This window comes from Panicum hallii, chromosome 5, assembly GCF_002211085.1.
Source record: "Panicum hallii strain FIL2 chromosome 5, PHallii_v3.1, whole genome shotgun sequence".
NCBI classification, from domain to species: domain Eukaryota; kingdom Viridiplantae; phylum Streptophyta; class Magnoliopsida; order Poales; family Poaceae; genus Panicum; species Panicum hallii.
Genome location: NC_038046.1, coordinates 56,108,620 through 56,120,671, shown reverse-complemented (window position 1 = coordinate 56,120,671; position 12,052 = coordinate 56,108,620). Strand labels below are relative to the sequence as shown.

The 12,052-nt window shown below is 44.7% G+C and overlaps 1 protein-coding gene across 1 annotated transcript; it reads left to right on the top strand.

The window, feature by feature from the left end:
- The first annotated feature begins 4,773 nt into the window (after positions 1–4,773).
- LOC112891992 (probable cellulose synthase A catalytic subunit 1 [UDP-forming]) lies at positions 4,774–11,545 on the top strand. The gene is made up of 14 exons (XM_025959027.1): positions 4,774–4,940; positions 5,557–5,752; positions 5,910–6,100; positions 6,584–6,668; positions 6,754–6,943; positions 7,370–7,636; positions 7,744–8,089; positions 8,179–8,316; positions 8,425–8,550; positions 8,637–8,849; positions 8,924–9,182; positions 9,305–9,501; positions 9,655–10,005; positions 10,569–11,545. Exons 1-14 carry the CDS (start codon positions 4,863–4,865, stop codon positions 11,154–11,156), a joined length of 3,225 nt encoding a protein of 1,074 aa, XP_025814812.1. The 5' UTR covers positions 4,774–4,862; the 3' UTR covers positions 11,157–11,545.
- Positions 11,546–12,052: the final 507 nt, after the last annotated feature.

The window sequence follows — 12,052 nt, the reverse complement described above, 5'->3', positions numbered from 1 at the left end:
TAGCTGCCGAAAGCCGGTGCGGCGAGGACTTGTCAAGTCACAAAAATCTGGCGCCACGAAAAATGCTCATCGGCCGGTGACGAACCAGAGATGGATGCCCGGCCTCTCTGGTGCATCTATCTCTACGTTGCATTGCGTCATCGGTCGTAATTTGGAATCTTCAGAGAAAAATAATTTTATTTTGGAATTTTCAAAGGGAAATGATTTTATCTTGGATTTATTATTTAATTAGTGCTGATAGCCAGTTTATGTTTCTTTGAAAGTTCTAATCTAGTTATCAGTGTACTAGTACCTCCTAGGCTCCTAGTAGCTAGGCTCGATATGAGCTCGGTTAATTACTGGACGATCCGTCACTCCATCAGCGTTGACCGGTGACTGGTGACGAGAGTCCTGGTGCTCCTAATAATTGATCGGCGTGCGTGCGCCGCTGCTTGGCCGCCAAGCCATCGCGGCGCCCTCACGCCGACGAGCCGGGTCGATGGGTTGCGATCGCGAGATGGCGATCGCCGATCGGTCTTCTTCGCAGAAGCTGCCTCGCTTTATTATTATCTCTAGCGCTGATGGGTGCGTGCGTGCGTGCGTGGCTGCCTCGCTTGGCGCTTTTCCGGCGGCGTATCCGCGCCACGTATGGTGCCTTTAGACTATTATTACTACTCGCTCGGTGGCCCACGCTGACGCACCCCGACCGGCCGTCCATTCCGGCCGCCGGCTCGACGGCGACGGCGAGGACAGAGGAGAATTGGGGGGCAAGGAACCGTTGGAGTCCAACACCAACAGGCAACAGAGCTAGCGAGTCTTTTCCTCGGCTAGTGCACGTCCTCGTTTCCTCGTCTCGAGATTAAAGCGAACCGTCTCTATCCATCGTCGATGCAAGTGTCTCTCCAGCTCCCAAGTGGGTTTTCTGTCTTTGCACTATTTTAGCTTCTTCTGGACTTTAATTATCGCTACGTAAAAATCTCGGATCATAAATTTCGCTGTGACAATGACATGAGGTTGGAAACAATCCGAAAGGCCAAAACTATTTCCAATCTCATAGTTTTCCTCCCTAGAAAACGAAATGGGGACTAGTTGTCCCCCCGGTGTTTCCCTAAAGAAAACGAAACCAAATACGGCATGGATTGTTGGAAATGAATACGGCGTCGATATTATTGGAAAATTGAGGACGAAACAATCGGATTGAAAGCGCCTCAATATCGGTTGGGAATCAATAATTCTTAGCAGAATCACGAAACTGTAGCATCACACCATCCATAAGAACAACCAAAATTGGCTGGTATTTCATATGCCACATATATCAACACGGAGGAGCCCGGTTAAATCTGACGGCCATGGCTAGCTCTTGACCCCCACGAAGCTAGGAGGCGGAAGAGGAACTGAGTCACCGTAGCCCTGGGGTGATTCTGAAATCTTTTGGACAGCACATTTAAGTCAAATGGAGGAGATGATAAGGCTCTATAAAAATATAAAAAAATACAAGCTCACATATTATTAGCCGTTGCCATTTCTACTCTAAATAGCCAAAACTTTGAAAACTAGCCTCGGTATATGGGTTTTTTCTTTTTTTGTAGATGGGGTTTTGAAAACTAGCGTAACATTATCGGAACTACTCTCTCCGTTCCAAAATGTAAGTTTATTATAGTTTTTCTATATTCATAAAGTTTGATATGCATCTAGATGCGAGCCTCTGTTCCAAAATATAGTTTGTTTTGGTTTTTCTAATTTTATAGACTTTGATATGCATCTAGATGCGAGCATCCGTTCCAAAATATAGTTCATTTTGACTTTTCTACATCCATAGATTTCGATATGCATCTAGATGCGATATGCAAAGTTTGGTTTTTCTACATTCATAGATGCATATCAAAGTTTATGAATGTAGAAAACCCAAAACGAACTGCATTTTGAAACGGAGGCTCCTATCTAGATGTATATCAAAGTCTATGAATCTAGAAAAAAAATAAAACGAACTATATTTTGGAAAGGAGCGAGTAGTGTTATACTCCAACAACAGTTTCCGAGAATTCTCATGTACTGTTTAGAGACAGACTATACTATTGGAGAGGCTAACGCTATTTCGTCTTGGAAGGAGGTGCTCGTCGTCAAGCTGGATCATAGTGGAGTAGCCAGAGGGAGAGATTAACCAACGAGTACCACCACGCCATCAGCCTGCATCTCCTTGCGCAATGCGAGAACGTTTTGTCTCGGGCCATTTTCTCCCTCGCAGCTCGCAGGTCGCCAGGGCCGTGCACGTGCATAGACGACTAGACAACAGAGGGTGCAGCGCCGGCTAACGGCGGCCGTGGCTCCATGCGGCGCGGTCACCCACCCTGCCGGGTCGCGTCGCGTCGCGTCGGCGTCGGGCCACCGCTCGCCCCGGCGTGCGACACCGCGAGCATTTTGTCCCGTCCCGCGCTTGCGCTCGGAGGAGTCGCCCACGGCGGGCCCCGGGCGTGGTGGGGCGGTGCGGCGCGGGCACTTGACATTTGCGCGCGGGGTATGCAGGGCGCGATGCGGAGACGACGGCCCACGCAGCCCAACACGGGAGGGTAATATGGCCCTGTCGGTACTCGGTAGGCCCCTTTTCCTACTGGGCCGCTCGTAAAGTGTTTGGGCCACAATCCAAATGTCCAACGTGTTGTTGTTCAGCTTTGATATGGGCCGCAATGCGTCCGCCAGAGACGAGAGAGTCCGCCAGGCTAAAAGAAACGAAGTGCACACAGCACACTGCGGAGAGATGGTTCTTGGAGAATCTTAAAGAGAGAGATAGAGAGAGAGAGAGAGATGGTTCTTGGAGCGCCTGAGAAAGTGGCGCGTGCTTCATCAGCCTTCAGCGGTCAAGCGCGTGCTGGTGCTGCGATGCAAAGGTCGAGTCATTTGCTTGCGTCAAAAACGGGAGTAGAAATATGCCTTTGCGTGCGTGGGAAACAGAGAGCACACTGCCGGCGGTCAGCTAGCAAGTGATCGGGAAAAAGGCTAAGGGGTTGATTGGTTCCCGGTTTTATTTTAAACCCATCACATCGGATATTGGATGCTAATTAAAAGTATTAAATATAATGATAATATAAATTTTATAATTCTAGATTTATTCGCGAGACGAATCTATCTAATTAGTCAGTGATTAGTCCATATGATGCTATAATAAATATATGCTAATTATAAACTAATTAGACTTAATAGATTCGTCTAGTGAATAAATCCTAGGCTCATGTTTTATAATTAGTTTATATTTAGTCTAATCGAAATCTTCCATATAACAGAACTTAAAATAAATCTAGAAACTAAATACCTAAAGTATGTGAAAGCGTCGGACTTAGTTACATTTTGGACGCATACACAGTCTATAGGTTTAGCTCGTGGTTTTATACTTGTGGGATCTACTTAGTTACGTGGCTAGTATTAAACTTAGTTTTTTTTCATTCATATTTTTTTTAAAAATGACATAATATCTAATATGTGTAGATTTGCAACTTGATTGATGCTATTAGAGCATCTCCAATAGATTATTCATACCTCGCACTCAAAACACATACTCTATCCATTATCAATAACTATTTTTGTATTTTTGGTAATGGTTGTTGCAGCAGACTACCAAAATTTAATCACCAAGAATAGAGTAGAGGGATAAATCCTCCATTTAGGGTGGAGGGAGGTGTGTTTTGGTGATTGCCAAAGAATTTTAGATATTGGAGATTGTATTGGCAATCTGCTGGGCTCCTCCAATTACCATAATATCAATTTTTTAGTATTTCGGAGAGGGATGAGTAATCTGCTGGAGATGCTTTTAGTCTTGTTATGTAAAATTATTATTATTGATTCTTATAAATATTATCAAAGTATTATATATTTATATTGGGAACCATACTAGTGTCTACAACTCTACATTTGAGTGAACAATAAGTATTTTGTCCTTAGATGATTTGAATTTTTTTTAATTAGCCAGGAGCACTAGCCAGATTGCCCGGACGGGCTGCCTGCACACCTGCAGCGCAAGCCATCCGAGCTACGTTCGGTTCTCATGATTTGAATCAACTCACCAAAGGCCAAAAAAGGACCAGCTTTGTTTGTAGAGGAGCAAGACATACATATACAGGGAGAAGGAAGTCTTGATTTAATGGTTGCTCGCCTTGTCCCTAGAAAGAGAGGCTACAATATTCACATGATTAAGCAAACTGCAGGAGAGTATTTTTGTAGCAAGTTAGGTTTTTGTAAAACTTATATATATCCAAGTTTAAATCCTGACTTAGCATGTATGTTCGTATCTATGGCTAATGATTATTTTAGTGTAACTTATTTATGATAGATTGGTAGCAAGATGTTTATGAATTATGATGGCTCCATCAAATCTTAAAATCTCGAAACTTAGTATTTCAAACACATTCATAGTAGGATGATCATGTTTGTATTCGCTAAGGGGTGAGTGCGAGGCTTAGGGAAAAAAATTAAGCGCTCCGGCGGGTTCACTGAAAGTGTAACTCGGTGCAAATGTCCGGCTGCCTGTTTGTGCCTCCGCTGGCTACAGGCCCGTTGCACACGGCGACGCCCAACAGTCTGTGGGACGGCGACGGCGACGGCTCGCCTGCCTTCCACCCATCGACGGCTCACACCCACCCCCACCTCCCATCCGAGGGCGCAGAACGCGACGGAAGTCACCGCGCCAGCCCCCGCGACGCGGCAGAAGGCGACGCGTGTGGGGGACGGCACGACAGCGACCGCAGCACTAGCAGCACGTCGGCTACACTCTCACCACCAGCTAATGCGCACTCGCACCGCCACCGGGATGCGTGCTGCGTAAGGAGCGGGCAGGAGAGAGGGGGAGGCGGGGCTTCGGCGGCGGTGCGGCGAGGCATCGGCGCCCCTCGGCGATGGCGGCGAACAGGGGGATGGTGGCCGGCTCCCGCGACGGTGTCGTCACGATCCGGCACGACGGCGACGGCCCCACGGTGCGTCCCCCCCCCCCCCCCCCCCCCCCCGCGGCGTCGTTCCGTCTCGTTTCGATTGGCGCCGGGCGCCGGTCCATCTGCGGGGTGTCCGTGCGCCGCCGTGCGGATTGCGTCGGCTCCGCGTCGGATTGGCTGGCTGCGCGGTCGTTGCTCGGGATGCCTAGGTTTTTGCCGGGCTCGCGTGGGGGATTTCGTTGCGGCGTGCTGGTCGATTAGCAAGTCGATTCGTTACAGTGTTCGCCTCGCCGCCAGCGCGCGATGGCGTCGTCGAGAAATGCAGAGGGGATTGAGCTGAAATGGACTGTCAGATGGTGGTGAAATTTGAGGGTTTAGCGCGTTGCCGACTCGCTTTTTATTGGGGGTTTATTATTTGAACCTCGTAGGACAGTTCGAATCCTCCAATTTGGTGACATTAAGCTATTGAGCTGCTGCTGCGTCGAGCCTAGGTCTTCACTAGTGTATCCTTCCTCTCACAACTCCATCGATTCTATCTACTTCCGGCTATGAATGGGGCAAGCCATTGCGTCGTGTGGGGATACATGATTTTTTTTAAATAATACTTCTGATTGGGTTTGTTGTTGTCACAATCTCACTTACGTCAGCATTGGTGCTGCAGGCTAAGCAATTGAAAAATGCAAACGAACAGATATGTCAAATCTGCGGTGACACTGTGGGGTTCTCAGCTACGGGCGACGTCTTTGTTGCCTGCAACGAATGTGCCTTTCCAGTTTGTCGGCCATGCTATGAATATGAGCGTAAGGAGGGGAATCAGTGCTGTCCCCAGTGCAAGACCAGATACAAGAGGCACAAAGGTCTGTTCCTACTGGACTTACTGATTTGCTTGACAAGTTCAAACTGCCGGATAAATCTTTCTACTTGATCTCGCAAACATCTTCATATAAAAAAATGAATTTTGTATTTGTGTACACAATCATCCTTTGGTCGTAAAATATCTGTCTTGAAATTTAGGGAGCTCTCGAGTTCCTGGAGATGAGGAGGAGGATGGAGTTGATGATTTGGATAATGAATTCAACTACGCGCAAGGCAATGGCAAAGGTCCTCAGTGGCAGCTGCAGGGACAAGGGGAAGATGTTGATCTCTCTTCGTCTTCTCGGCATGAACCACATCATAGGATTCCGTGCCTGACAAGTGGGCAGCAGGTATAACACATATAGGGCTACTATACAGTGGCAGGCAGATTCTTGCAGAGTTTTGGTCCTGTAACTTTAGCAATTAATTCCTACTATCATAGATTGTTCTTCTGCATTAGCCTTCTAGCTTGAAGCTTGAATGGAGCTAACTGAGTCGCTGTCTCACTTGTACGCTGGCACTCCAGTGTTGTTAGTTACTTCCTCATTTTAGGTGATTAAGTGTTCTAAAAGTGCATTCTAGCTATTTGTGAGGCCATATATAGGAAATTGGTGGCTGGGTGCCCCTACTGGATAACAATAGTTGGGCTGGCCAAATACTGGCTACCAGTTTTGAGATGTACAACTCCTTTCAGAAAGTCAGAGACTATGCAACTTATAGTTCATTTTCCCCGACATAATTCCAATAGGTTATATATTCATTTTGTTGAACTTGAATGCTACCATAAGAATATTTTGCTTTGTTGTGCACTAAACTTTGAAACTTATGTTCAGATATCTGGAGATATCCCTGATGCTTCTCCTGACCGCCATTCTATTCGCAGCCCAACACCAAGCTATGTTGATCCAAGCATTCCAGGTATGCTATCGTGCTATATATAGTTGCACTGATGACCAGTTCTGAATACTTAATAGAATGTGTTCGTTTGTTTTCATGATATCAGTACCTGTAAGGATTGTGGACCCCTCGAAGGACTTGAATTCTTATGGTGTTGGAAGTGTTGACTGGAAAGAAAGAGTCGAGAGCTGGAGAGTTAAACAGGAGAAAAATATGATACAGGTGACTCATAAATATGCAGCAGAAGGGAAGGGGGATATTGAAGGAACTGGCTCAAATGGTGAAGATCTGCAAATGTATGATCCTTAGGACTTAACTTATGTCTCTCTGCCTTCTATTCTGTAAATTAGTATGTTATCCTCTGCATAGAAAGCATTCACGTTGCGCCTGCCGCCTGGGATCTTATACTCTTATTTACAATTTAAGTCGTGCATCTGACTTCAGCAAGCCTGAGAAGTTTTTGGCCACAATATCAGAAGATCTGCTCTTTTTAGTAATAAATCCTCCATTAGTTTTAATTTAGGGCCTATTTTTGGTAGTTTTTCTGTGTATTAGTAATTAGTCACGCATATTTAGCTTCTCTGTCAGAGCTGATGAGAATGTCAATGTATTGTTACGACTATTTTTTTTCAAGAATTGTACTGCAAATCTGTGTGTTAATAACTAGTTTGTCTGTTTCAGCTAATTTTGCTGAGTTACTTACATCAATTTCTTTTCTGCAGGGCTGACGATGCACGTCTACCCCTAAGTCGCATAGTGCCCATATCTCCTAATGAGCTTAACCTTTATCGAATAGTGATCGTTCTCCGGCTTATCATCCTCTGCTTCTTCTTCCAGTATCGTATAACTCATCCAGTATGGGATGCTTATGGATTGTGGCTTGTATCTGTTATTTGTGAAGTTTGGTTTGCCTTGTCTTGGCTTCTAGATCAGTTTCCAAAGTGGTATCCTATCAACCGTGAAACTTACCTGGATAGACTTGCATTGAGGCAAGTTGCACTTCTCGATATTTTCCTACAGGATATTGGCAATGCATCACATGTTATATTTAGGTATCATTATGTTTCGCACTGAGATTTCTGATTCAAATTTGCAGATATGACAGAGAGGGTGAGCCATCGCAGTTGGCTCCAATTGATGTCTTTGTCAGTACAGTGGACCCACTTAAGGAACCTCCTCTAATTACTGCCAACACTGTCCTGTCCATTCTTGCTGTGGATTACCCTGTTGACAAAGTATCATGCTATGTGTCTGATGATGGTTCAGCTATGTTGACTTTTGAAGCACTGTCAGAAACTGCAGAGTTTGCAAGGAAATGGGTTCCTTTTTGCAAGAAACACAACATTGAACCCAGGGCTCCAGAGTTTTACTTTGCTCAAAAGATAGATTACCTGAAGGACAAGGTACAACCTTCTTTTGTGAAAGAAAGGCGGGCTATGAAGGTAAGATAAGGTAGCACATAGTCAGATTACTTACTCCACAGAGCTTTTGTTGTGAGACTTGATCCCTGGAGCTTTGTTTTCCCCGACAGAGGGAGTATGAAGAGTTCAAGGTACGGATCAACGCCCTTGTAGCAAAAGCTCAGAAAATACCTGAAGAGGGATGGACCATGGCTGATGGCACTCCTTGGCCTGGAAATAACCCAAGAGACCATCCAGGAATGATCCAGGTATATCGTTTTAATAACTTCTAAAATGGACATTCTGTCAGAAGTTTAGTTTGTTAAAAGATCTTATCCTTCTGTATTCAACTCTTGCTCTTTATTTTTTTGTCTTAGGTATTCTTGGGGCACAGTGGTGGGCTTGACACTGATGGAAATGAGTTGCCACGGCTCGTTTATGTTTCTCGTGAAAAGAGGCCAGGCTTCCAACATCACAAGAAGGCTGGTGCCATGAATGCTTTGGTATATGTTCACATGATTATTCAGCTTTACAAATGTCAATTTGTTTTGTCTGTCTCTTTATGATCAAACTCTTTACTGATGAACAGATTCGTGTATCAGCTGTCTTGACAAATGGTGCTTATCTTCTTAATGTGGATTGTGATCACTACTTCAATAGCAGCAAAGCTCTTAGAGAAGCTATGTGCTTCATGATGGATCCAGCACTAGGAAGGAAAACTTGCTATGTCCAGTTTCCTCAAAGATTTGATGGTATAGACTTGCATGATCGATATGCGAACCGAAACATTGTCTTCTTTGATGTAAGTATTGGTGGTTCCTTTATTGACCAAATTTGCAAGTATTTCATGTTTCTTACGTAGTTTTCCTTGTGCAGATTAATATGAAGGGTTTAGATGGCATTCAAGGGCCAGTTTATGTGGGAACAGGATGCTGTTTCAATAGGCAGGCCTTGTATGGATATGATCCTGTATTGACAGAAGCTGATTTGGAGCCTAACATTATCATTAAAAGTTGCTGTGGTGGCAGAAAGAAGAAGGACAAGAGCTATATTGATTCCAAAAACCGTGCTATGAAGAGAACCGAATCTTCTGCTCCTATCTTCAACATGGAAGATATAGAAGAGGGCTTTGAAGGTCTGCAGTTGCTGCTATACATTTTATCTTGATCAATGAAATGCAACTCTAATTGATACTAAAGTTCTTGTCATGCTAAGGTATGTTAGCTTGCACTAATGTGAATTGTGAACTCCCACCAGGTTATGAGGATGAAAGATCACTGCTTATGTCCCAGAAAAGCTTGGAGAAACGCTTTGGCCAGTCCCCAATTTTTATTGCGTCCACCTTTATGACTCAAGGTGGCATACCACCTTCAACAAATCCAGCTTCCCTGCTAAAGGAAGCTATCCATGTGATCAGTTGCGGATATGAGGACAAGACAGAATGGGGAAAAGAGGTCAGTGATGAAGGCAGAGTTCCTTTATTGCCCTTCAGATAGTAGTTTATTTTTTTTCCAGTTATTTATTACATACACTAGAGTTCACCTGTCAACAAAAGTTCTATGACTGAATGATTTTATTTTTTCACCTTTGAACTTGTATTCTTTCAGATTGGATGGATATATGGCTCTGTTACTGAGGATATTTTAACTGGGTTCAAGATGCATGCAAGAGGTTGGATATCCATCTACTGCATGCCACTTCGACCTTGCTTCAAGGGTTCTGCTCCAATTAACCTTTCTGATCGTCTCAATCAAGTTTTACGTTGGGCTCTTGGTTCAGTTGAAATTCTGCTCAGCAGACACTGTCCTATCTGGTATGGTTACAATGGAAGGCTAAAGCTTCTGGAGAGATTGGCGTACATCAACACCATTGTTTATCCAATTACATCCATCCCACTAATAGCCTATTGCGTCCTTCCTGCTATCTGTTTACTTACCAACAAATTTATTATTCCTGAGGTAAGTTCGCCAGAATCCTTGGCCTTTATCCACTGTCTTTGAATGCCTTGCAGCTATGTTCTCTTGTGCTCATGAAGTTAATGGTTCTAGACTTCCGGTCATACATTACTTGTAGTGAAGGTATCATGGTACTAAAACAAACAAGCACATAATAAATTAATCTTCTTGGTTATGTTTGTTTGTGAGTGTTTCTTTCTGTCCTTTGAAAATAAGCTAGTTATCTTATTGAGGGATGCATAATGTTTTCCCCTATTTACTTTTGTTTACAGTTTTTCTTTCACGGTTGAGGACTCCTGGGAAGAGTTTGGAGGCCATCATGTGTTTGGGCTAATTAGCTCGCATTTTGTTGTGTTAATCTGAGGATCATTTTCAAAATAAATAATAATCAATAGATATCAGTTCACAGTAACATAACAAGGCAATTTTTTCTATTTCCTAATTTTCTGGTCTAGGCCTCTAGGTAGCATTCACTGTATTGGTAATCAGTGAAACTTCTTCCACTAAGTTTGTTCTCCGACAAGCCTTTCCTAGTATGTTACATCCCTTTCTCCTGTACTTTGCAGATTAGCAATTATGCTGGAATGTTCTTCATTCTGCTTTTTGCCTCCATCTTTGCTACCGGTATTCTGGAGCTTCGATGGAGTGGTGTCGGTATTGAGGACTGGTGGAGAAATGAGCAGTTTTGGGTCATTGGTGGCACCTCTGCACATCTCTTTGCTGTATTCCAAGGTCTACTGAAAGTGTTGGCAGGGATTGACACAAACTTTACCGTTACATCAAAGGCAACTGACGATGAGGGTGATTTTTCTGAGCTATATGTGTTCAAGTGGACAAGCCTTCTAATCCCCCCAACCACCGTGCTCGTGATCAACCTGGTGGGCATAGTGGCAGGAGTGTCATACGCTATCAACAGTGGCTACCAATCCTGGGGTCCGCTTTTTGGGAAGCTTTTCTTCTCAATCTGGGTGATCCTCCATCTCTACCCTTTCCTGAAGGGTCTCATGGGGAAACAGAACCGCACACCGACTATCGTCATCGTCTGGTCCATCCTCCTCGCTTCCATCTTCTCGCTGCTGTGGGTGAAGATCGATCCTTTCATTTCGCCTACCCAGAAAGCTCTTTCCCGGGGGCAATGCGGCGTAAACTGCTGATCTGATCTGAACTGCTCGCTGGATTGTAACATGGCACAGCCTCAATCAAAGTCTACCCCACTTCGTGTAAATACCTGAGGAGGTTAGGCAAGATTTTGTCAGTAGATGGAGAAGAAGATGCGTCGTCTAAGTTATGCCTAGCTTCTTCGGTGACTCTACTGCGGTTGTGTGGTGGGCATCGTAAAAACTGTAAACTTATGTCGTGTTACTTGTTTGTTGCTAAGTAGTGGTACCAACAATTGCCTGGCGAGAACTCCGTTGCTACGCTCTCCTTGCGGGCTCCCGTGATGTTATCTGTGTAGGTACTTTGTCTGCTAAATTGTCCAGTTGAGAACTCTGTAACTTCCTAGAGTGCATCTCAATAGTGCTATGTGCATCCTGTTTGCTGATGTGCTACCAGATTCCTACAGGTTGTTTGTTGCTTCTTCATGCTGTGCCCTGATCGGAAACAGAGATATGAACTCTAGCAATCTGCTGGACTGTATGCAAGTGCAATGCAGAATTCATCGTTATTGTCCTAATGTGACGCTGCATTTACGTGCTACCTTTTTAGACGGCTGCAAGACCGAGGCTTGGTGCTCGCAGCAGAATACTAGTATATTATTGGGCAGATGCAACCAAATCATGGGGGGCGTACTTGTGCATGACAGTGATCTGAACCGGAGGGAAAACTCTCAGTAGAGGACATGCGCGCAAGTGTTGTGCAGCGCATATCATACGAGAGCGAGCTCAGTAGTCAGTAGAGAGAGCTGACCTTTCTAATTAGTTTGGCATGTCATGCGCACCAAGCGCGACACGCGTATCGGGTGAGCGCGATTCCGGCAACATAGGGTCCTAGTCGTACGGCGCCTTCAGTTTCAGACAACGCCTTCGCGAACCCTCCACTGTTCGATCGG